Here is a 21937-nt window from a genome sequence, read left to right as displayed (position 1 = left end):
TCACTTATTAAACTGGGATTCCCTTGGATTGAAGAGACACCCCTTTCAAAGTGATGAGGTTCCGTAATGGCCGTACCCCTGGCCGGAAGCTTGGTTGCACCTATTCTGCCAGTAAATACCTGGTGGCAGCTTCAGTCTTCCTCCTACCGCCGCGACGGATGCTGTACTACAAGGCCGTCTGTGATTGGGCAAACGGCGCCCAGAGACCATACCTAGAAGTCTCTACAAGGCCGTAAGAATCCTAACAAGTAGCCGAGCACCAGGCCGGGGAACCATCTCTACCTATTAGGATTCGACAAACCCCATCTCACGATGACTATGCATGGTTAAGCGCTTAGCACCTAAGCAATATAGTGACACAACCTATTGAGACGGTCGAAACGTCTATGTATGAGCTGGGCACTGCGGCAAGACTTTGCCCTTGTGTTTACCTATGAATACTCTGCGCCATTTCGTGGCGGCGCCACGAAGGCTGCGCATGGCCTCCGAAATGCTCGACGCGCCGGTGCATCTGCTGAGAAATGCATGATGCGGCAGCCTTTCTCCTTTCTGCCACTTTTTTCAGGACGCGCTGCGCCATCTAGTTGCACTTCAGAGAGGTCCGCGCGTGGCCGGCGAGATGAGACCTGTGTCTCGCCGGTGCGTGCCAACGTCCAGAGTTTTTTCCCCTCCGGCCGCACACTCAGTCGCCTAAAGTGGCTAATTCACACAGGTTCCTCCAGTAATTAATGTGAAGTGGGCTTGAATCTGCCCATCAAGAGCGAAATTGCAAAATATTTCATTCAGCTGATTGATATCACACATCGCAAAATCAGCTAGTTGAAATAAAGCCAGGACCCTCTCCCACTGCAGTGCTTCCACTGAATTCTGCTTCCCAGTGCACATGCTGGGCCATCTATCGCTGCCGCCGTCAAGTCCATGCTTGGTGCCTGTTCGATTATGCCGAGCGTCGGAGAAATCATAGGGATTTTCTTGGCAATCATGCCGCGGAATATTCCCATTGACAGCTACCTACTTACCAAATGTGACGTCGAATACTTTCACGGCAGAACGGTACACACCTACTGGCACACATCCACTGACCTAAGTAGGTATCAAAGAGGTTCACTGAAGAGCAGCAAGGACGAAGTGGCACATGAAGACTGCTCAAAGTCTGCGCAACAGGATTCATTGAAAAGCGGTACATAGCGAGTTCGGCATCTACAGTGACCCACGTCGTAATCAAAGAGGTTCGTGTAAAGGCGGCCCGTAGGCGCACAGTGCCACATCCCCAATGACCCTGGTTGGTCCGATGGTTCAGTTGGGTCTCTGGTCAGTCCATGGTCGAAAGGGTAGCGCATCGTGCCGCTGCGCTAAGGGAGTAGGGTCCGTAACAACCGTCGGACCCACTTGAGTCACTGGGCATGTGGCACCGAGCACCTATGCGACGCCCTTCAACGAACTTCTTGACGCCGACATGGGTGACTGTGTATGTGGGACTGGGTATGTGGCATGGGTGTGCACCATTCACCAACTACTCTCTTTCACGCTTACTTGGAGCCCTGTGTATGTGCCACTCTGTCTGTGCTACTCTTTAATGAGCCCTTTCTTAGCAACATGGATGAGTGAGTCAATGCCAATAAGTGAGTGCGGCTCCTCCGTGAACAGTAATAATAATAATATTTGGGGTTTTACGTGCCAAAACCACTTTGTGATTATGAGGCACGCCGTAGTGGAGGACTCCGGAAATTTTGACCACCCGGGGTTCTTTAACGTGCACCTAAATCTAAGCACACGGGTGTTTTCGCATTTCGCCCCCATCGAAATGCGGCCGCCGTGGCCGGGATTCGATCCCGCGACCTCGTGCTCAGCAGCCCAACACCATAGCCACTGAGGAACCACGGCGGGTTCCTCCGTGAACAGCTTCGACACCCACTTTGATAATGAGTAACCGCCACCAGGAGTGCGCCGCCCTATAATGACAAAAAAACTCAATTTAAATATCTGCAATGCTCGCCGGAATCGAACCCGCACCGAGCTGCGGCGCGTGTGCAGTGGGAAGCTGCGTGTAACAGCAGCAGTTCAGCAAGAGAGACATTTCAACCAGCCGATTACGCGATGGGCGATTTCGACTAGCCGAATGCATAATCTTTAAAAATTCTGAGACTTCTGCTTCGCGCCGCAGAATTAAACCCACTTCACAGGGTTACTCAAGAGCAGGAGCCCGGTGCGTTATTAAGCTAGATGGCACTCAGTGTTCAAAGGGAAGCCCTGGGGAGGAGTCCCACTGCAGTACACGCCTCATACAAAGGTATTCACACGTGTATTTTTATCCTTGTCAAGTAACCACATTTCACCGGCTAGCGTTGTTTCTTGGCGCAGGACACACCTGCATGTATCGGAAATTCCTCGTATGTTATCGATAGTTCTAGCTATATCCGTTGTCCGTGGTCACCGCACCTTGTGCAATCTGACTATACGCGCGACGCACATTGTGTAGTACTTTCTGGAAGGCACGCAGACCCCAGCGATTAGGCTACAAGCTTCGACGAGTCACGCATAAAATGTGGCGCAGTTGACCAGCTGATAAGATTTTCGACGATCACGGATGGTGCTCCCCGCTATCGTTGTGCTTTAGATGCCACTTGTTTTTAGGAAAACAAGTTCGCCCAATAAAGAGTGAGTTCCGTCATTCACAGTTTGTTACGGTTTTCGCCACCGTTACTAGAACGTGACACCTGGTAGAGGTGCTTTTGCGTTCATGTACCGGACGCACCCGTCAAACCCACACCCCGAAGATAGCCCCTGCATTGCCCCGGACAATCGAGCAAGCCGTAGGCTGCACAACCAGCCCCCGGCGCACGGGAGTGACCTGAGACGACGACGAAGATCATGGCTAAGTCAACGCCTCATCGTCCCCCATCGTGCTGGAATGGCCCCGGCAGCCACCAACCTTCCGCAGATAATCTTTTGAAGATCCGGAAAATCGGATGGAAACATACGAAAGGTTCGCTAGGTTCAACAACTGGAACTCAGTCGACAAGCTGCGGCAACTATACTTCTCCTCAGAAGACGCCGTCAGGACGTAGCACGAGAATTGAGTCCTCCTTCTCATCATCATCATCATCAGCCTGGTTACGCCCACTGCGCCGCAAAAGCCTCTCCCATACTTCTACAACAACCCCGGTCATGTACAAATTGTGGCCATGTCGTCCCTGCAAACTTCTTAATCTCATCCGCCCACCTAACTTTCTGCCGCCCCCTGCTACGCTTCCCTTCCCTTGGAATCCAGTCCGTAACCCTTAATGACCATTGATTATCTTCCCTGTTCATCACATGTCCTGGCCATGCCCCCCCCATTTCTTTTTTCTTGTTTTTCAACTAAGATATCATTAACTCGCGTTTCTTCCCTCACCCAATCGGCTCTTTTCTTATCCCTTAACGTTACACCCATCATTATTCTTTCCATAGCTCGTTGCGTCGTCCTCAATTTAAGTACAACCCTTTTCGTAAGCCTCCAGGTTTCTGCCCCTTAGGCGAGTACTGGTAAGACACAACTATTATACACTTCTCTTGAGGGATAATGGCAACCTGCTGTTCATGATCTGAGAATGCCTGCCAAACGCACTCCAGCCCATTCTTATTCTTCTCACTATTTACGTCTCATGATCCGGATCCGCCGTCACTACGTGCCCTAAGTAGATGTATTCTCTTACCACTTCAAGTGCCTCGCTACCTATTGTAAATTGCTGTCCTCTTCCGAGACTGTTATGTAAACACGCTGTGAATAGCATTGGAGAGATCGTATCTCCCTGCCCGACGCCTTTCTTTATTGGGATTTTGTTGCTTTCTTTATGGAGGACTACGGTGGCTGTAGAGCTGCTATATATACCTTTCAGTATTTTTACATACGGCTCGTCTACACCCTGATTCAGTAATGCCTCCATGACTGCTGAGGTTTCGACAGAATCAAACGCTTTCTCGTAATCAATGAAAGCTATATATAAGGGTTGGTCCTATTACGCACATTTCTCTATCACCCGATTGATAGTGTGAATATGGTCTATCGTTGAGTAGCCTTTACGGAATCCTGCCCGGTCCTTTGCTTGACAGAATTCTAAGGTGTTCCTGATTCTATTTGCGATTACCTTAGTAAATAGTTTGTAGGCAACTGACAGTAAGCTGATCGGTCTATAATTTTTCAAGTCTTTGGCGTCCCCTTTCTTACGGATTAGGATCATGTTAGCGTTCTTCCAAGATTCCGGTAAGCTCGAGGTCACGAGGCATTGCGTATACAGGGTGGCCAGTTTCTCTAGAACAATCTGTCCACCATCCTTCAACAAATCTGCTGTTACCTGATCCTCCGCAGCTGCCTTCCCCCTTTGCATGGCTCCCAAGGCTTTCTTTACTTCTTCCGGCGTTACCTGTGGGATTTCGAATTCCTCTAGACTGTTGTCTCTTCCATTTTCGTTGTGTGTGCCACTGGTACTGTATAAATCTCTACAGAACTCCTCAGCCACTTCAACTATCTCATCCATATTAGTAATGATATTGCCGGCTTTGTCTCTTAACGCATACATCTGATTCTTGCCAATTCTTAGTTTCGTCTTCACTCCTTTTAGGCTTCCTCCGTTCCTGAGAGCATGTTTAATTCTAGCCATATTATACTTCCTTATGTCAGCTGTCTTACGCTTGTTGATTACCTTCGAAAGTTCTGCCAGTTCTATTCTAGCTGTAGGGTTAGAGGCTTTCATACATTGGCGTTTCTTGCTCAGGTCTTTCATCTCTTGTGTTAACTTACTGGTATCCTGTCTAACGGAGTTACCACTCATTTGAGTCAACTCTGACAATATGCTACCCCTTCCGCAGCAACTTCCTGAACACCTTCACGAGCGTCGTCCACAAAGAGAAGTCTGAAGCGATACTGAAATCCCGTGCACAACTTCAAAATAATAACATTGCGATGTTTAAAGAATAGATGACCAGCCTGCTCCGCCACGTCAACCCAGGCATGTCGGAGGACAAGAAAGTTCGCTTCCTCATGCATGATGTGAATAAAGTAAGAGCTTTTCATTGGATTGATTTGCAATCCACCCAAGACCGTCGAATAATTTTGAACAGAAATCACGAGCATCGAAGAGACGCTGCAAATGTGCACTCGGAAATACAACCATTAAAGAACTTTCGCCTAAAAGCGAAATCCGAGCACAAGACTCCGACGAGCTCCGAGGGACTTTCAGAGCCGTTGTACGCGAAGAACTGCGCAGGATGTTCCCTACGACGCTGCCTCAAGTAGCATCGACTGCTGACGTCGTTCGACAGGAGACTTCGAGGCCCCGATGACGGAGCCGACTACTCCGTCATCAGTGCAATATTCGCCGGCAAGTTGCAGAAAGTCGTGAGTGCATGGGATGGACCTCAAATTCCGACAACTGGAGAACACATGACAACGCAGACTAGAATCTGCGTGGCAATAATTCTAATTCATGATTTGCCACGTTGGTTGCCCTCCAACAGCACTCGCCAGACGTAGTTCCCGGCATGGACTTCCTGATCGAATACGGCTCAACCGTCGACCTGAAGTCCAAGTGGACAATGCTATCCATATACCAAGCAGGAGAACCCTCTCGGTAATTATGGCTTGAGTGTTCTTAAAGATCAAATCAGCGTCCCGCCTCGCTCAAGTACCATTTCCGTCGGTACCAAAACACCGGAAGACGAAGAAGGCAAGGCGTCTTCAAAGGTGACAAACATCTAATGCTAGACCCAAAAGCTTGCGTCGCAAAAGGAAATGCTAGACTTCATGAACAAAAAGCGAATGTAACGTCGACAAACTTCAGCCAGGAGTACAAACGCCTCAACAAGCACATGACGATAGCATACATCGAGGAAATTGTGGAAACCAGCAATGAGTCTGTCTGCTCGGATTCTGATGAAGCAACCTCGATGACTTATGCTGCGCCTACCGAACTAGCTTTTGACATCAATCCGAGTCTCCTGATGAGTAAGCAGCAATAGCTCAAATGTCTTCTTCGACGATCGAAAGACTGATTTTCGATGTCTCCCAGGATTCGACAAACACCAGTTGCTAAGCATCGCATAATAATTGCAGAATACGCTCGGCCCCTCCGTCATACAGAGTACTGAGTTTTGACGCAGGGACAAGAGGCCATAAAGCAGCCAATCGATGAAACGTGACAATATAATCCAGCCTTCGAATAGCCTGTGGGCGTTTCCTGTTGTGTTAGTGAAGAAAAAGGACGGAACGCTGCGTTTCCGCGTGGATTATCGTCGGTGGAACAAGATCATTAAGAAGGATATATGCCATCTCCCACAGATAGACGACGCGTTCAACCGGTTTTGCAACGCTAAGTATTATTCATCAATGGATCTCCAGACAACTGGTTCCTCGAAAATAGAAGTGGACGAGAGAGATCGCGAGAATAACGCCTCCATCACGCCGGAGGACCTTTACGAGTTCAAGCTTATGTCATTTGGACTGTGCTCGGCACCTGCTAGATTCCAGCTCGTGATGGACACCATGTTAGCAGGCTTGAAGTGGCAGACCTAACTACTCTGCCTGTATGACGTCGTTGTCTTCGCCGCGAATGTCGACGACCACTTAACGTGGCTTGGGATAGTTCTAGAGACCATCAATTCATCAGGGTTCACTATGAAGCCGGGATAGTGTCACTTCACTTATGATGAGCTTGTGTTTCGGGGCCATGTCATCAGCAAATATGAGTCCGTCCTGCTACGCAGAAGACATCTGACGACGCTGACTTTTGACAGCCCGCCGACAAGAAGGCCGAGCCATTGTCATTTGTCAATGGCCGAGCCATTGACAAACCTCACAAAATGCGACGTCGAGTTCAAGTAGTAAACGCCGCAAACTGAAGCACTTGAAGAGCTTAAGTAACGCCTGCAGCCACCACCAATACTCGTCCATGTCTATGAAGAAGCCGACACCGAAACCCACACAGACAGAAGCAGCCTAGACTTTGGAGCCGTCCTAGTCTAAAGAAAAGACGGATTTGAAACGATCATAGCTTACGATAAGCGATCGCTGTCGAAAGGGGAAACCAACAATTCTACGATGAAAAAGCATGCCTTGATATCATTAGGGCTGCCACGAAATTCCACCATTGCCTATAGGGCAGGCGCTTAATCAGAAACGCACCTGAACTTGAAGCCCACGCTTGACTTGATTTAAATGACCCCTGTCGTGAACGCACCAAAGGAGACACAATGAGCGATTTGGGCGCCTTCGCACCATGCGTCGTTTGTATCAAATTAAGCATAGGCTTCAAATTAGGGTGAATTTCTGAATACGGAGGTCAGACTCCAGGAAGTTGACATCTCCATCATTTACAAGTCGGGACGGAAGCACTCTGATGCCGACTGCACATCCCGTACTCCCATTGACCCCCGTCGCAAGACGACAAAGATGACGGCGCTTTCCTGGTAATAGTAAGCGCAGAAGACGTCGCCGGACATAACGAGCATAGCCGGAGCTAAAAAGCCTCGTTGAGTACTTGAAATGCAACAACGACGTTCTCCCTGGGGCCTTTAGCGAGGGCTGTCTTCATTTTCCCCGAGAAACAACATGCTCGTAAAGAAAAACTTCTCACCAGTCCACGCCAACTACCTTCTTTTTGTGCCCTTACCACTGCGTCCAGAGGTTCTGCACGCCCTACATGACGATCCGACCGCTGGGAACCTGGAATTTTCCCACAGGTTATCGAGGATGCAAAAGAAACATTACCAGCCACGCCCGAGCGCCCACGTTGTCCACAACGTCAGGACACGCCGAAATTGTCAGCGAAGGAAGACACTACAAATCAGGCCAGCAGGATTGCTGCAGCCAATCAATCCACCTTGCCTACTATTCTAGCAGATGGGAATTAACATCCAGAAATAAGCGGATCGACGTGGTTACGGCTAGGTCACCCGGTACAGGAACACGACAGCCCTAATCAAAGGTACCGTGGTAGAAGTGGCGAAATTCGTCGTCGAACACAGCCTGTTACGAAATGGTGCCCCAAAAGTCCTGATTACCTACCGAGAAACTGCTTTTATGGCAGAGCTCCGTCAAGCCACCCTGCAATACAGCCAGACAAGTTACTACAGGACAACCACCTACCACTCGCAGACGAATGACCTTAAAGAGTGCCTAAATAAGACCCTCGCCGACATGCTAATCATGTATGCTGGCAATGGACACAAGACCTAGGATGCGGTCCTTCCCTACGCAACCTTCGCTTACAACACAGCTGTGCAACAAACAACACAGATCACACCGTTCAAGCTGGTTTACGGAAGGAACCCGACGACGACTCTCGAAGCCATGCTGCCACACGCAATGCTGGGCAGTATCGAAGATGCATGTATCTTTGATACTATCTTAGATACTGTTTGGGTTTCTTGTATCCGTATCATACGTCTGGCAAGACGTGTATCTGTATATGTGAAATAATGTATCGTTTATCTTAAGATACAAGATACTGCTGTCGCAACATTGCCGTGCGAAACTATAAACGTTGGCTGAACTCCGCTTCTCAAGCTGATACTGCTGTCACTAAGCCATCTGAATAAAGCTATAGGCTGCCAGATTCTTTAATTCTTCCGACAGATCTATTCGGCAAGGAAAGCCGATGGTCTGCGCGTCCCTATTGGTGGAGCAAAGTCACGTGGTGGCTCTGGCGCCGTCTAGAGAAAAACGCGCACACGACTGCGCGCAACCGATTTTTTTCTTTTCTTGATTTTCTTTTCGTATTTAGTTGCGTCGGCGTCACGGCACTTGCTCATAGCCACCCTACTCTGCCGCGTACGCCAATGCGTGCGACGTCTCTCGCGCAAATTCTGGTGCTGCTATAGTGACGTTATCGAAGTTCCTCTTGCGTAGTGCTTTGTTACGAAGTCTGAACAATGTAATAGTGGGATTGCCATGCGTCTAGCGGCTTTCACGCATCACCGATTTGAAGTACCTCGTGCATTTTATACCCCTGTCACAGGAGCAAACTAAAGTGCACTTTGAGCCGCAAGTGCACTTCAGCACGCGCTGAGTCTCATTTTGGCGGCGCGCAGCTACACAAAAAGAAAAAGTGGTCTTTCATATTCGTAGCGATGAGGAGCCAGAAGGCAAGGCATATATTTGTTAACTTAAAAATGCGTGAACAAGTCCGGCGCCCCGCACGACCTGAAGTCATCTATATAGTGGGCTTTAAGGCTTTCCACGTCCGGTGACAAATTTAGGGACTTTGTTTCTTAGCTGTTTTCTTTACTACGGGTGGTTTTATTTTTCGCTCTCCTGTTTGTTTGCAGCATCGGGATGTTGCTTCTTAAGAGGTGCGGAATTCACACATGTGCTTATCTTTGTTTGGCGATCGCTTTCACCGGCTAATGTTATTCGGTGTCGGACACGCCTGCGTGTATCGGAAATTTCTCGAATGTTATCGTTAGTTCTAATTCTATCCTTTGTCTGTGCTGACCGAACCTATTGTAGTCTGATTGTATGTGCTACGCCAGTTTTGTATTACTTTATGGAAGGCATGCGGACATCAGCGAATCCGATGGAACCTTCGACAAATCATGTATAAAAGCCGACGCACTTGACCCACTGATCAGACTTCCGACGATCGCCGACTGTTTCTGCCACTATCATCATCACGCATTGAATGTCACTTGCTTTTAGATGGCCCATTCTCGCCCAGCAAAGAATTAGCTTCGTCATTCATGGTATTGCTACTGTGTTCTTGACCGTCACTACGACATGACAATATAAAAAGGGCAGCGCGAAAAACAGCGAAGAAAGGAAACGTCATGATTACGAGCGTACACATAAAGTGTTTTCAGGGTGGCAATACGTTGTGTCGCAATATTTTTTTATACTAAGGGAATCAGCGTTGACAGTCATCGTCAGATGGGTTCTGCGGAATGTTTTTTGATAAATTCACTGCTGAAGTAATGATGACGTTTCTTTCAAAATTACACATAAGTTGCGCCAATCAAAGTCCCTATTTCACTCCAAGTTATATCTCTCCCATCGTACTCTAATCGGATACCTGCATTCAGACTCTTACACCGACACTGTGTGGCACCTCTTACACGCACTGAAAACTACCCTATGCGTCCAGTGCCGCATTTTGCCGGGCACAGACTCGGCGCCGTACATTGGATGCGCACTGAACTTTTCAGTAGACCCAGAACCAGCTTCATGCCCAGCGCTGATTTCATGCAAGCGCTTGTCATGTGGCAGGCACGCCAATTTTATTTCCTGTACTAATTATGTGGTGGACACCCAGCCGAGTACCAATACTATGCGCCGCACCTACGCTAATGCGCCGTTCTCGACCACTTCCATCCAACTTTGTGTCACTCCTACAATTAGTGTGATAGCTAGCATAGCGCCAAATTTAAACCAGATATTACTTTTTTGTTAAGCACACGTTTTATTACAACAGCATTGAATTCTCGTACGCCTTGATTCAATATTTTCCTGTAGATTCCGCTCTGCGAACACGAAGCTCGAAAAGTGTAACGTGAAACACGAGTCTGCGCCGCCATGCATCCACAAAGAAGCAGCAAATCTAGTGTGAAGTCGGCTGAATATATTGCAGTGAAAAATGTGTATACGTACACCGCAACTGTCCACATGATACCTATTCTCATTTGTCATTTTTATAGAGAGCTGTAGCATTATTTAGGCAACTTAAGCTCGTACACAATACACAAAAGAGATGAGAATATCACTGCATAGGACTGCTACGGTGCGCCCGGGAAATTCCTCACTCGGTGCTTCGTTGCTATACCGCGAGCCTGTGCGATTCATCTTCAAGAGATGTCTTTCCGGATTATTGCATCGCTGCATCGAGAGCGTCACTAAGTCTACAGAAACAAAAACTACAGTGTGCATTTTCTTTCATCACACGTCACGATAGCATTAACACAGTCTTACAAATACCTAGGCGTAACGTTGTCTAACGATCTAACGTGGAACGCGCATGTCACTAGAGTGATATCATCTGCTAACAGAACCCTTCGTTTCCTAAAACGTCATCTACGTCTAGCGCCACCAAACCCAAGATTGCTTGCGTACAAGTCACTCGTACGCTCTAAGATAGAATATGCCTCTGGCATCTGGAGCCCTAACCAAAAATATCTAACAAACTGTCTAGAATCAGTACAGAATTGTGCCACAAGATTCATCCATTCATGCTATTCGTATAATGTCAGTATATCATCGTTAAAAGCAGAATCCGGCTTAACAACCCTGACTTGTCGGCGTCGTATCGCTACTATGTACTTATTTCATAAGTGCTTTTTTTTACAGCTGACTTCATCATCCAGCCTACATCAGTCCTCCTGCACGCATTTCACTCCGCATTGGTCATCATTTTCAAGTCGCCCGTCCACGTGCGCACACTACCACTTTAGCCACATCATTCTTCCCACGTTCAGCCTCGGACTGGAACGGCCTTCCACACGACATCGCCGCAATCACCTGCCCATCCACGTTGTTGAACTGCATAATCAACATATTTACCAGCGAGCAAACTTGTACCTAAACATCTTCCCCTTATGTATATAATTTATTTTATTAGCTACCGACCCCTTATGTAATACCCCCAATCCTGGGGGCCTTTAAGGTAATAAAGTGAAGTGAAGTTTTCGTGTGAAGTTACGGTTTTCGTGTTTCGTAAACATTCTTATGGGCAGTATAGCCCACAACATCGTCATTACTCCTAAGTATATCCTTACTGTGTTCGAGACGAGAAACAAAAATGTTTCACGGGAATAAAAAAAATTGAAGGACGCTTAAGCCCCGCTTTCAAGAGTGGAACGCGATAGCATTCAAAGACCCGTGACTGATTTTCATGCTTCCCGGCAACTGCAACTGCAACTGATCTAACCTTAACGCTTATCGGGAAACGCTGGCGGCGAACGCTAAGCACGAAGGCAAGCTTTCGGGTAAAAAGCCTAACAACTCGACCCTCTTGCGTGGGTCGAGCTCCTGTTATAGTTTCGCACTTTTAATATTTAAGTCTGAGGAGAACTAACATAAAAGACATGCGCTGTGGGTTTTCTTTTCATAACATTTGTTTGGGGCTCAAAATACCGAGGAGTAATTTTGTAAAGAATCAAAGAGAAGGTATGGGCAACTTTGGTGGTCGAAGAGTAGTTGGGTATGCGTGGTTCGAAAGTTTGTTCGATTCTTTTTGCCGAAGCGACATCCGACACCGGACGCCCCCGCCGGATTTTCTACGACACGGGGTCCTTAACGCTTTCGCGCTATAAACGTTAAGTAGATGTGTGCATGACCTTCTTACACAACGTCCGCTGTTGAAGAGTGAACATCTAGTCTGAGTTGTGCAGTTGTACAAACAAACAAAACAACCAATAGACACATAAGATTTTGTTTCAGTGTTTCGCAAAAAAAACATTCGAGTTTCTAAATTGAAGTGTGCGGCAGGCCTGCATGGTTACGTACCTGCAGCCAATTCTACCTGCACAAGCACTAGTTATACAGAGGTACACGGTTCCTGCAAAGCAACTTCTATATACGTCTGCACGTGTTTCTCTAGCAGTTGTTTGAACGGAAATTAAAAGAACCGGACATAGGTGTAGGCACGCATGATAAAAATAATCTGCTCCTCACAGCTTAAGCTGCGAGAGTGCGCAGCGCATGCTGGCATCTGTAGTGCGATGTTCTTTACCTATAGCGTCCCGCTAACTACAGACCAGCAGAGCGCACAGGAAACCTAAATATTTTCAAAACAATGCGCTGTTCAAAGCACTTCTCACCTTCGGCCGGAAGCCGCGAGGAATCGCTGGACGTGCTGCGCGAAGGAACAATCACTCCACCTGCATGGGGGGCCACACAGCGACGCGTTCTTCCAGGCATAGTGTTCTAGTCCACCACACATCGCTGGTTTCGAGAACAAGTGTTGCTGGCGGCACTAATATCGAAACAAAAACGAAGAAGGGCGTGTGGTTTAGGCTCGAGCGCTTTCTCGGGGCACACAACCATTGAAATTCAGCCGTAATTGCGTCCTACAGGCCCCCGCTCGCTCTACGGAGAAAAAGTGCGTAAGATAGAGAGAGAGAGAAAAAGGCACTGGAGTGTTCACACGACAGGTCGACTTCTGCGAAGACCCTTCTGACGACTGTACAGCTATGTACACGGCCCCATAAGAGAACTACGCAGCTATACTATGGTGGGGTAGCAGGGGCTTGAAAAAGCTAAGCGCGCGAAAATGGACAAGGAGCGTTTTCTTTTTTTTTTTCTTTCTACGGCTGCGCTCGGGCTCTCGAGCATGAAGTCCTCTTGAACTCTTCACTGGGTCAATGAACGCATTCCTGTTCGGGGGCCATGCCTATTCAAAAATCGTCAGATAGCAAAGTCAATCGTTCGATGAACCGTTTGTTAAGGTCCTCTTCGCTGGAAGTTACCAGAAAGTCACGTTGTGTTCCCTTCACGGAGATTCGTGGAAAATGAGTTTGATTGAAGGGCGACGAACGTAGTCTCGAAAGAGCTCGTGATCCAATAGTCCGTCCTTCCGGAGAGGCTGCGGGCGCGACTCAAAGACGATGGTTCTCGATGGCGACTGCCATGGAACAAATGTGACAAGGAGTATTAGGGACGCGGCCTGTAGCTTCTGGTGGCACGAACCACCATCGCCAAAAAAGAAGGAAACGACGAAATCCGAAGCCAATGCGCCCGCGTACACATTGTCCCCACCGGGCGCACTGGACAGGACCAAAGAGACCAAGCGCGTAATCGCTTGATGTTGGGCACTACAAGGAGACGTTCCACGCTACCCTGGTGGCACGTCGCAGGCACTGCCGACGAGGAACGGCTCTTCGATGGTACCTTCACCTGTCAACAAAGGTGAACTCCTGTTGTTGCGATACAGGGCAGATGTCGTCGCCGCCTTCTGTCACGATGACGCGTGCTGCTGTCCCCGTTGTCACTGAACGGCCAACTCGAAGGCCCGGACAATTGTGGGCGGTCGTTGCTGCCACCGCTATAAGGGCGTGTCCCTGAAGCCTCCAGTTTTGCCGTTGGCGGACGGCTGTCCTGGCGACTGGGGTCGCGTCGGAGACGTCACGGCAACGTCGGCCCGCTGCTCCGCAGGAGGGCTTCTGTTCTCCGTCGGCGATGTGGCCACCACGGGCAGCTCGACGTGCGCGGCAGCGTTCTCGTCCGTAGGACTCGTTGTGGCAACTGGAAAAGAAGTCGGGAAACACTCACCAAAGCTCGCGTTGCTGTTTTTCTCTGAATCTGCGTTACGTATAAAGTCAGTGCAAGTGCGGTTGTGCGAGACTAAAGAAAAATTTCTATAGAAAACGTGCTAGCATTTGTGTGGTTCTTGCCAAACCTTTGGGGTCATCAGCGTAGCTAATCGGAAGGTGACCTTTAGCATCGCTATCATGGAAATGTTCTCTTTGTAGACGGAAAACCATTTTCTTTCGCGTCGAGCTGTAGCTGCACAATGATTTTAACTCCCATTCACGGCGGGGAAAACATGCACTTTCGGCTTTCATTGGTGGTAACGAATCAATATAATACCAAGCATTTTCCTGCTCAACAAATAAGAACAAAGGCGTCACCTGTCATATCGACAGATAAGAAATGAGAGTGATAAGAATGATATAAATAAGAAACAAGCTTTCTTGTCATAGAGAAGAAAGGTCTATGGCGGACAGTAGCAATTAGTAGATGTAAAATCAGACATCCGCCCGTTCTCTCCACCTTGCCGGTTTCCGCAGAACTATTACGTCAAACTCTTGGATTTGCTTCGCGTTGTTGACAAATTCGACTTCACCCTGCCGTCTTCTAGCAGTGTGGTTCGCTCAGATGGCAGATGCAATCAATTCTCCTCGCCTCTCCTCTCTAGATAACTACTTGACTTTTTTCCAAATCCTCATGTACAAGCAGTCACCATGCTCTATCTCAACCTTTTTTTGCCTGCATAAACACAGTTTTTTTGCATGAACAATTGAAGTCTGGAATTCATTAGCGGGCAACATTCGTTCACTACCACTGAAACCAATTCACGCAAGCTTCTTTATAAATGTATATATTTTTGTTTATCACACTCCTGCAATAGCCTTATTGAGGCTGCAGTATGCATAAATAAATAAATAAATACTGATAACCTGCATATATACAGGCGCCCAGAAAAACTGATGAGACACCATATTTGCGAAAAAGCTGAATTCTCACGAAACCAGAACCATGTGTAGGGACCCCACACACATCCGCAGAGCTGCTATTGATGGCCTCAAGTACGCACTGTATTTATCTAAAGTTCCAACTGCCTCGCACGCGTAACTACAATTGTATCAGATCGTGTACTGGGCCAGCTGAAAAGTAGCCACAAACTTAGGTGGTCAGGACACTGCATTATTCCTAGTTTTAAAGCTAAAAGTATGCTACAGGAACTCGAGAGCATCTCCCCATACCTGTAGAGAATCGGTAAAACACCCGATTAATACTGCAAATTATTTCAACAAGAAAAGGCTCGTAAAGGCCGATTTAGTGTAAAACTAAATTTCTGCTCAAGTATGCAACATGTCTAGTTTTTCGCACGACAGCGTGCGTGCGAAAGACGGGTGGTGAGGCGAGCGGCTCGAGCGTAATTGAGACTTAAACGAACTATGTCCGGCTCCGCAAGAAGAGCATACTAGGCGGTTCCAGTTTGTGCAAGAGCTGTGTGCAAAAGGGCATGTATATATACGTATATGAACTATGAAAGGAAGAGCATGTAGATGAATTTCACCTAAACCAGCGGTTGTGGTGGACTGAATGTGACTCTGTATAGTGAAGCCGTTGCTATATTACGCGTACCATAGTCGTCGCCACCGCCGTGGCCCGGGCGGTGAAGCTGCGGCATGCTTCGGCGGCGTTCAGCCTGAAGGATCTCGTGCGCCGCCCGGTCCATCTCCTCCTGGGTCAGGTTGAAGGCTTCCGCCAGCTCGCGCTGAGCGGCCCGCACGAAGTCGGCGTCGCAGTACTTGCCCAGGCCTTGCTCGTGGAGAACCTGCGTACGCCGCAGGTCGTGTGCAGAAGGCGTTGGAGAGCTCTGCGACAGGTCACTAAAGTAAGCACATTGCCGGCTGCAGGTTACACATGACAAGCTGCAAACTTCTTCAGGTCCATAAGAGACACTGCAGAGGCCTGTCAGTGAGGTCTAGGTAAGCTGGAGAGATAGTGAGTGCTGCGCACAACATAACTAAACAATTGAGTGGCCTTAACGTGTACCGAAGGCAAACATACGATTGTTGGGGAAACCGATGATGAAAGTTCTTGATAAATAGGGGCCATCACGGTAGCGTCAACTTCAGCCAAAAGCATACGGACCGGGAGCCTATGCACTTCTCTTCCAATCGGCCCGTGTTCGCCGCGGCCATCGCTACGGCGCCCACGATGGCCTAGTACTCCGCCGACTAAAAAGCATAGGACAAGCACCCTCTGTACTTTTCATTCGTCTGGGTCCCTTGGGGCTTTCGCAACAATGAACTTGCCTCCCATTCGCCCAGCTCACCATTGTGTTGTGCTCAGGAGCACAACGCCTTAGCCCTCTAAACCACCGATGCGAATGGAGTAGCGATAACTATTTGTAAGTTTAGTTTCTGCAAGGAGCAAAGAAACCACGAGGTAACGTGCGAAACATTGTTCCATTACTTCTCCCGCAACTGCTAGCGCAAGGATTTGGCGCAGCGTCACGCGCAGGCTCACCCGTCCAACGAGGTTCTCGGCGCTTCCCACGAAGGCGCTGGGCGAGTCCTCGGGTCTCCTCGGCGCACCGCTCGTCAGGTGGTTCTGGTCCAGGCCAGGGCTGCCCCGCGACGAGCCTATGCCGCCACAAAAATTTATATCTGTGCACTTTTTGCACGCGCAACCAAACACGGCATACAGAGTACAATGACCAGGGGATAAAACAAGACTTCCGTAGCGCTAATTCTGGCGGGTTCAAATATTCAGTGCATATGGCAGGCCTTCAGCGCAGAAGCGAAGCCTCTTGAAACTAGAGGCAACCACTGAGGCACTTTTGAGTGAGCAGAAGTATTTTCAGGCAAACGTTCGCTATATATCTTCGAAAAATTGGGCTCCCTTGTTTCCAGAATCACAAGGAAAGCACTTGAATAATCACGACACCAAAACAATATTACACAATGAAAGAACATTATCCCATCTTATCCCTTTAACAGCGGGAGATTCTCATGCAAAAGAAGGACATACAGGTACAATCTGTGAGAGATATTTGAAAGCGGCGTGGCTGAGTGCATCGGCAATATGTCAGCCGATCCTGTATCCTGTCACTAACTCAGCCAAATGTACTGGAAAACTTGCTACAATTGAGAACCGGCAGCTTGTAAACTGTGGAACGCTCCAAATGGCAGATGAACCTTTGACTAAATCAATAGAAATCCAGGCGAAAGCGAAGCCCGCACAGAAACAGAAGATGGTGGGACAAAGGCGCGATGTTTTCTCGCAATCAATATTTCAATAAAAATTGCAGGTCGGTTGCGTCGTCTTTTACTCCCTCGTATTGTCACGGGGATTACCGAGCAGACGGAGAAGAAACGAAATCGTATATTACAATATTTACAAGCTGCTGGTACCGCAGAATGGCTGATAGCATCTCACGCAGCCATGTCCCGTCTTCTTTCCTTTCCCGGAGCGAAGCCGTCTTTTAACGGCATGCTCAAACCCGATGCCTCGTAACATCACTCCCGGCGGGCTGAGCGCCGTTACGGCGCCTGCTAATATCTGTCAGCACTGCTGGTGAAGTATGGTTTTAGTCGCGACACATGGACACCATCAGTAGCAGACCTAAAAGAAGAAGACGGGCGATATGGGAGCCGAGTGATGAGGTAGTCAAGGTCGTTGAGCTTGCAGAGGACTATGTATGGTCCGGTGTAGTGAGGGAGGAGGTTCTCGCACAGGCCTTGGGGTCGAGACAGCGTCCAGAGTAGGACCAGAGGCCCAGGAGAGTACTCGACTTCGCGGTGTCGGTTATCATAGCGCTCTTTTTGGGAGCCCTGCGAAACGCATAGCCTAGTATGAGCGAGCTGTTCTAGCTCGAGAGTAATGACCTGAGCATATGCGGTGGGTACGGGTGGATAAGCACGAAGGAGCATCTCGAAGGGCAACGCAATGTTATGACCGTACAGGAGACAGAACGGCGAATAATCGGCGGTGTCATGTTAGGAGGAGTTGTAGGCAAAGTTAACGTAGGGTAGGGTAGTGTCGCAATCGCGGTGATCAGTAGAGATATACATATACAGTATATCCGTGAGAGTTCAGATGAGGCGCTCAGTATGACCGTTGGTCTCTGGATAGTGGGCTGTTGTAAGACGATGTCGAGTAGAGGAGCCACGAAGAATTTCGTCAATAGCCTTTGCTAGGAAACAGCGGTCCCCATCCGTAAGAAGCTGGCGCGGAGCCTTGTGTCGAAGACTGACGTCATTGAGCAGAAAGTCTGCAACGTCTGTAGCGCAGCTACTGGGCATGGCGCGCGTGATAGCATATCTGGTCGTAGAGTCAGTTGCGACGGCAATCAATTTGTTTCCGGATACGGACATAGAGAAAGGTTCGAGAAAGGCAAGGCCGACGCGTAAGAAGGGCTCTGATGGAATGTCGACAGGTTGAAGCAGGCCAGCTTACGGAAGAGCAGGACGTTTGCGCCGTCGATAGCGCTCGCAGGCAGCAGCATATCGGCGCGCAGAACGATACAAGCCAGACCGAAAGAACCGCTGTAGCACGAGGTCGTAGGTGCGTGAGGCGCTGAGGTGTGCCGCAGTTGAAGCATGGTGTAGACGCTGAAGAATGATGCTACGCAGGTGTTGAAGAATGATGGTATGCGCTGTACAACGGAGCGTAGTGGTCATCGAGTTTGGGTTATCATGATGACAGACATGATGACTTCATACTCTGCGCTAACCCTGGCATCATACAAGATGTGGACGTGCTCGGCAAGGTGCGCTGCAGTGACCACAGGATGGTAAGAACTCGAATTAGCCTAGACCTGAGGAGGGAACGGAAGAAACTGGTACATAAAAAGCCGATCAATGAATTGGGAATGAAGAGGGAAAATAGAGGAATTCCAGATCAAGCTACAGAACAGGTATTCCGCTTTAACTCAGGAAGAGGACCTTAGTGTTGAAGCAATGAACGACAATCTTATGGGCATCATTAAGGAGTGTGCAATGGAAGTCGGTGGTAACTCCGTTAGGCAAGATACCAGTAAATTATCGCAGGAGACGAAAGATCTGATCAAGAAACGCCAATGTATGAAAGCCTCTAACCCTACAGCTAGAGTAGAACTGGCAGAACTTTCGAAGTTCATCAACAAGCGTAAGACAGCTGACATAAGGAAGTATAATATGGATAGAATTGAACATGCTCTCAGGAACGGAGGAAGCCTAAAAACAGTGAAGAAGAAACTAGGAATTGGCAAGAATCAGATGTATGCGTTAAGAGACAAAGCCGGCAATATCATTACTAATATGGAAGAGATAGTTCAAGTGGCTGAGGAGTTCTATAGAGATTTATTCAGTAGCAGTGGCACCCACGGCGATAATGGAAGAGAAAGTAGTCTAGAGGAATTCGAAATCCCGAAGGTAACGCCGGAAGAAGTAAAGAAAGCCTTAGGAGATATGCAAAGGGGGAAGGCAGCTGGGGAGGATCAGGTAACAGCAGATTTGTTGAAATATGGTGGACAGATTGTTCTAGAGAAACTGGCCACCCTGTATACGCAATGCCTCATGACCTCGAGCGTACCGGAATCATGGAAGAACGCTAACATAATCCTAATCCATAAGAAAGGGGACGCCAAAGACTTGAAAAATTATAGACCGATCAGCTTACTGTCCGTTGCCTACAAAGTATTTACTAAGGTAATTGCAAATATAATCAGGAACACCTTAGACTTCTGTCAACCAAAGGACCAGGCAGGATTCCGTAAAGGCTACTCAACAATAGACCATATTCACACTATCAATCAAGTGATAGAGAAATGCGCAGAATATAACCAACCCTTATATATAGCTTTCATTGATTACGAGAAAGCGTTTGATTCAGTCGAAACCTCAGCAGTCATGGAGGCATTACGGAATCAGGGAGTAGATGAGCCATATTTAAAAATACTGGAAGATATCTATAGCGGCTTCACAGCCACCGTAGTCCTCCATAAAGCAAGCAACAAAATCCCAATAAAGAAAGGCGTCAGGCAGGGAGATACGATATCTCCAATGCTACTCACAGCGTGTTTACAGGAGGTATTCAGAGACCTGGATTGGGAAGAATTGGGGATAAAAGTTAATGGAGATACCTTAGTAACTTGCGATTCGCTGATGATATTGCCTTGCTTAGTAACTCGGGGGACCAATTGCAATGCATGCTCACTGACCTGGAGAGGCAAAGCAGAAGAGTGGGTCTAAAAATTAATCTGCAGAAAACTAAAGTAATGCTTAACAGTCTCGGGAGAGAACAGCAATTTACAATAGGCAGCGAGGCACTGGAAGTCGTAAGGGAATACATCTACTTAGGGCAGGTAGTGACGGAGGATCCGGATCATGAGACGGAAATAATCAGAAGAATAAGAATGGGCTGGGGTGCATTTGGCAGGCATTCCCAAATCATGAACAGCAGGTTGCCATTATCCCTCAAGAGAAAAGTATATAATAGCTGTGTCTTACCAGTACTCACCTACGGGGCAGAAACCTGGAGGCTTACGAAAAGGGTTCTACTCAAATTGAGGACGACATAACGAGCTATGGAAAGAAGAATGATAGGTGTAACGTTAAGGGATAAGAAAAGAGCAGATTGGGTGAGGGAACAAACGCGAGTTAATGACATCTTAGTTGAAATCAAGAAAAAGAAATGGGCATGGGCAGGACATGTAATGAGGAGGGAAGATAACCGATGGTCACGAAGGGTTACGGACTGGATCCCAAGGGAAGGGAAGCGTAGCAGGGGGCGGCAGAAAGTTAGGTGGGCGGATGAGATTAAGAAGTTTGCAGGGACGGCATGGCCACAATTAGTACATGACCGGGGTTGTTGGAGAAGCATGGGAGAGGCCTTTGCCCTGCAGTGGGCGCAACCAGGCTGATGATGATGATGATGATGATGATGATGATGATGATGACAGACGTGACCACGACCATGCCTGTACCGGCCAGCACGACGCCTACACCAGCTACGACAACAACGTCAATGATCGTCCTTACGCATCCTAAAGAACTAGGGACGTTCTGTGGTACGAATGAGGTTGACGTCGAAGATTGGATTGCCGGTTATGAACACATCAGAGACATCAATCGTTGGCACACAACGCTTGTACTTGCGAATGGGCTGTTTTATCTCAAAGGTGTGGCAAAGGTATGGTTCGAGAACCACGAAGCGGAGATCGGAAGTTAGGAGAATTTCAAAAAAAAAAAACTTAGAGCGTTATTTGGGAAGCCCATGGGACGAAAGGCAGCAGCAACGAAAGAGCTCTCCATCCGCGCTCAGACGTCCACTGGATCATATATATATCCTACATTTAGGACGTCTTGGCTCTTTGCCGGAAAGTCGATGGTGACATGACAGAGTGGGACAAGGTTGGCCAGGTGTTGAAGGGAATCGCAACTTATTACTGTGCCGAAATTGTGCGACCGTCGACGAAATTATTTAAGCGTGCTGGCGTTTTGAGCGGGCCATAAGCCGGCGTATTGTGAGGACATTCGCTTGGCTACCGAACACCGCTCCGACGTCATTATGTAAAGACGGACAGGTCTCTCGTCTGCAGTCGTCGCCGCCGTCGGAACTTGATCGTCCCTCGGGGAATCAAAGCAATTGCTCCTGCTCTTCTCAACACCGTCTACGGCGATTTTCACGTGCCTACAGTTTCCCTGGTCCAGTCCATTGTTCGGGAGGAACTAGGCAACTTGGTTGTCCCCGTCTGCA

The 21937-nt window shown here is 48.3% G+C and overlaps 1 protein-coding gene across 4 annotated transcripts in view; it reads right to left on the bottom strand.

Moving 5' to 3' along the window:
• LOC142592560 (muscle calcium channel subunit alpha-1-like) overlaps positions 1 to 21937 on the bottom strand; it is a 370570-nt gene that overhangs the window by 5962 nt on the left and 342671 nt on the right. For all 4 annotated transcript variants that reach the window (XM_075704077.1, XM_075704074.1, XM_075704078.1 and 1 more), the window contains 3 exons: positions 16724 to 16839; positions 15833 to 16025; positions 12784 to 14206 (listed from right to left, as the gene is read on the bottom strand). In XM_075704077.1, the coding sequence (XP_075560192.1) occupies positions 14007 to 14206; positions 15833 to 16025; positions 16724 to 16839 (509 nt within the window). In that variant the 3' untranslated portion in view covers positions 12784 to 14006. The remainder of the gene's footprint in view (positions 1 to 12783; positions 14207 to 15832; positions 16026 to 16723; positions 16840 to 21937) is intronic.

The sequence above is a fragment of the Dermacentor variabilis genome, chromosome 9 (genome assembly GCF_050947875.1).
Source record: "Dermacentor variabilis isolate Ectoservices chromosome 9, ASM5094787v1, whole genome shotgun sequence".
In the NCBI taxonomy this organism is placed as follows: domain Eukaryota; kingdom Metazoa; phylum Arthropoda; class Arachnida; order Ixodida; family Ixodidae; genus Dermacentor; species Dermacentor variabilis.
The sequence above is the reverse complement of the archived record's forward strand: the minus strand, read 5'-3'. Positions and strand labels throughout refer to the sequence as shown.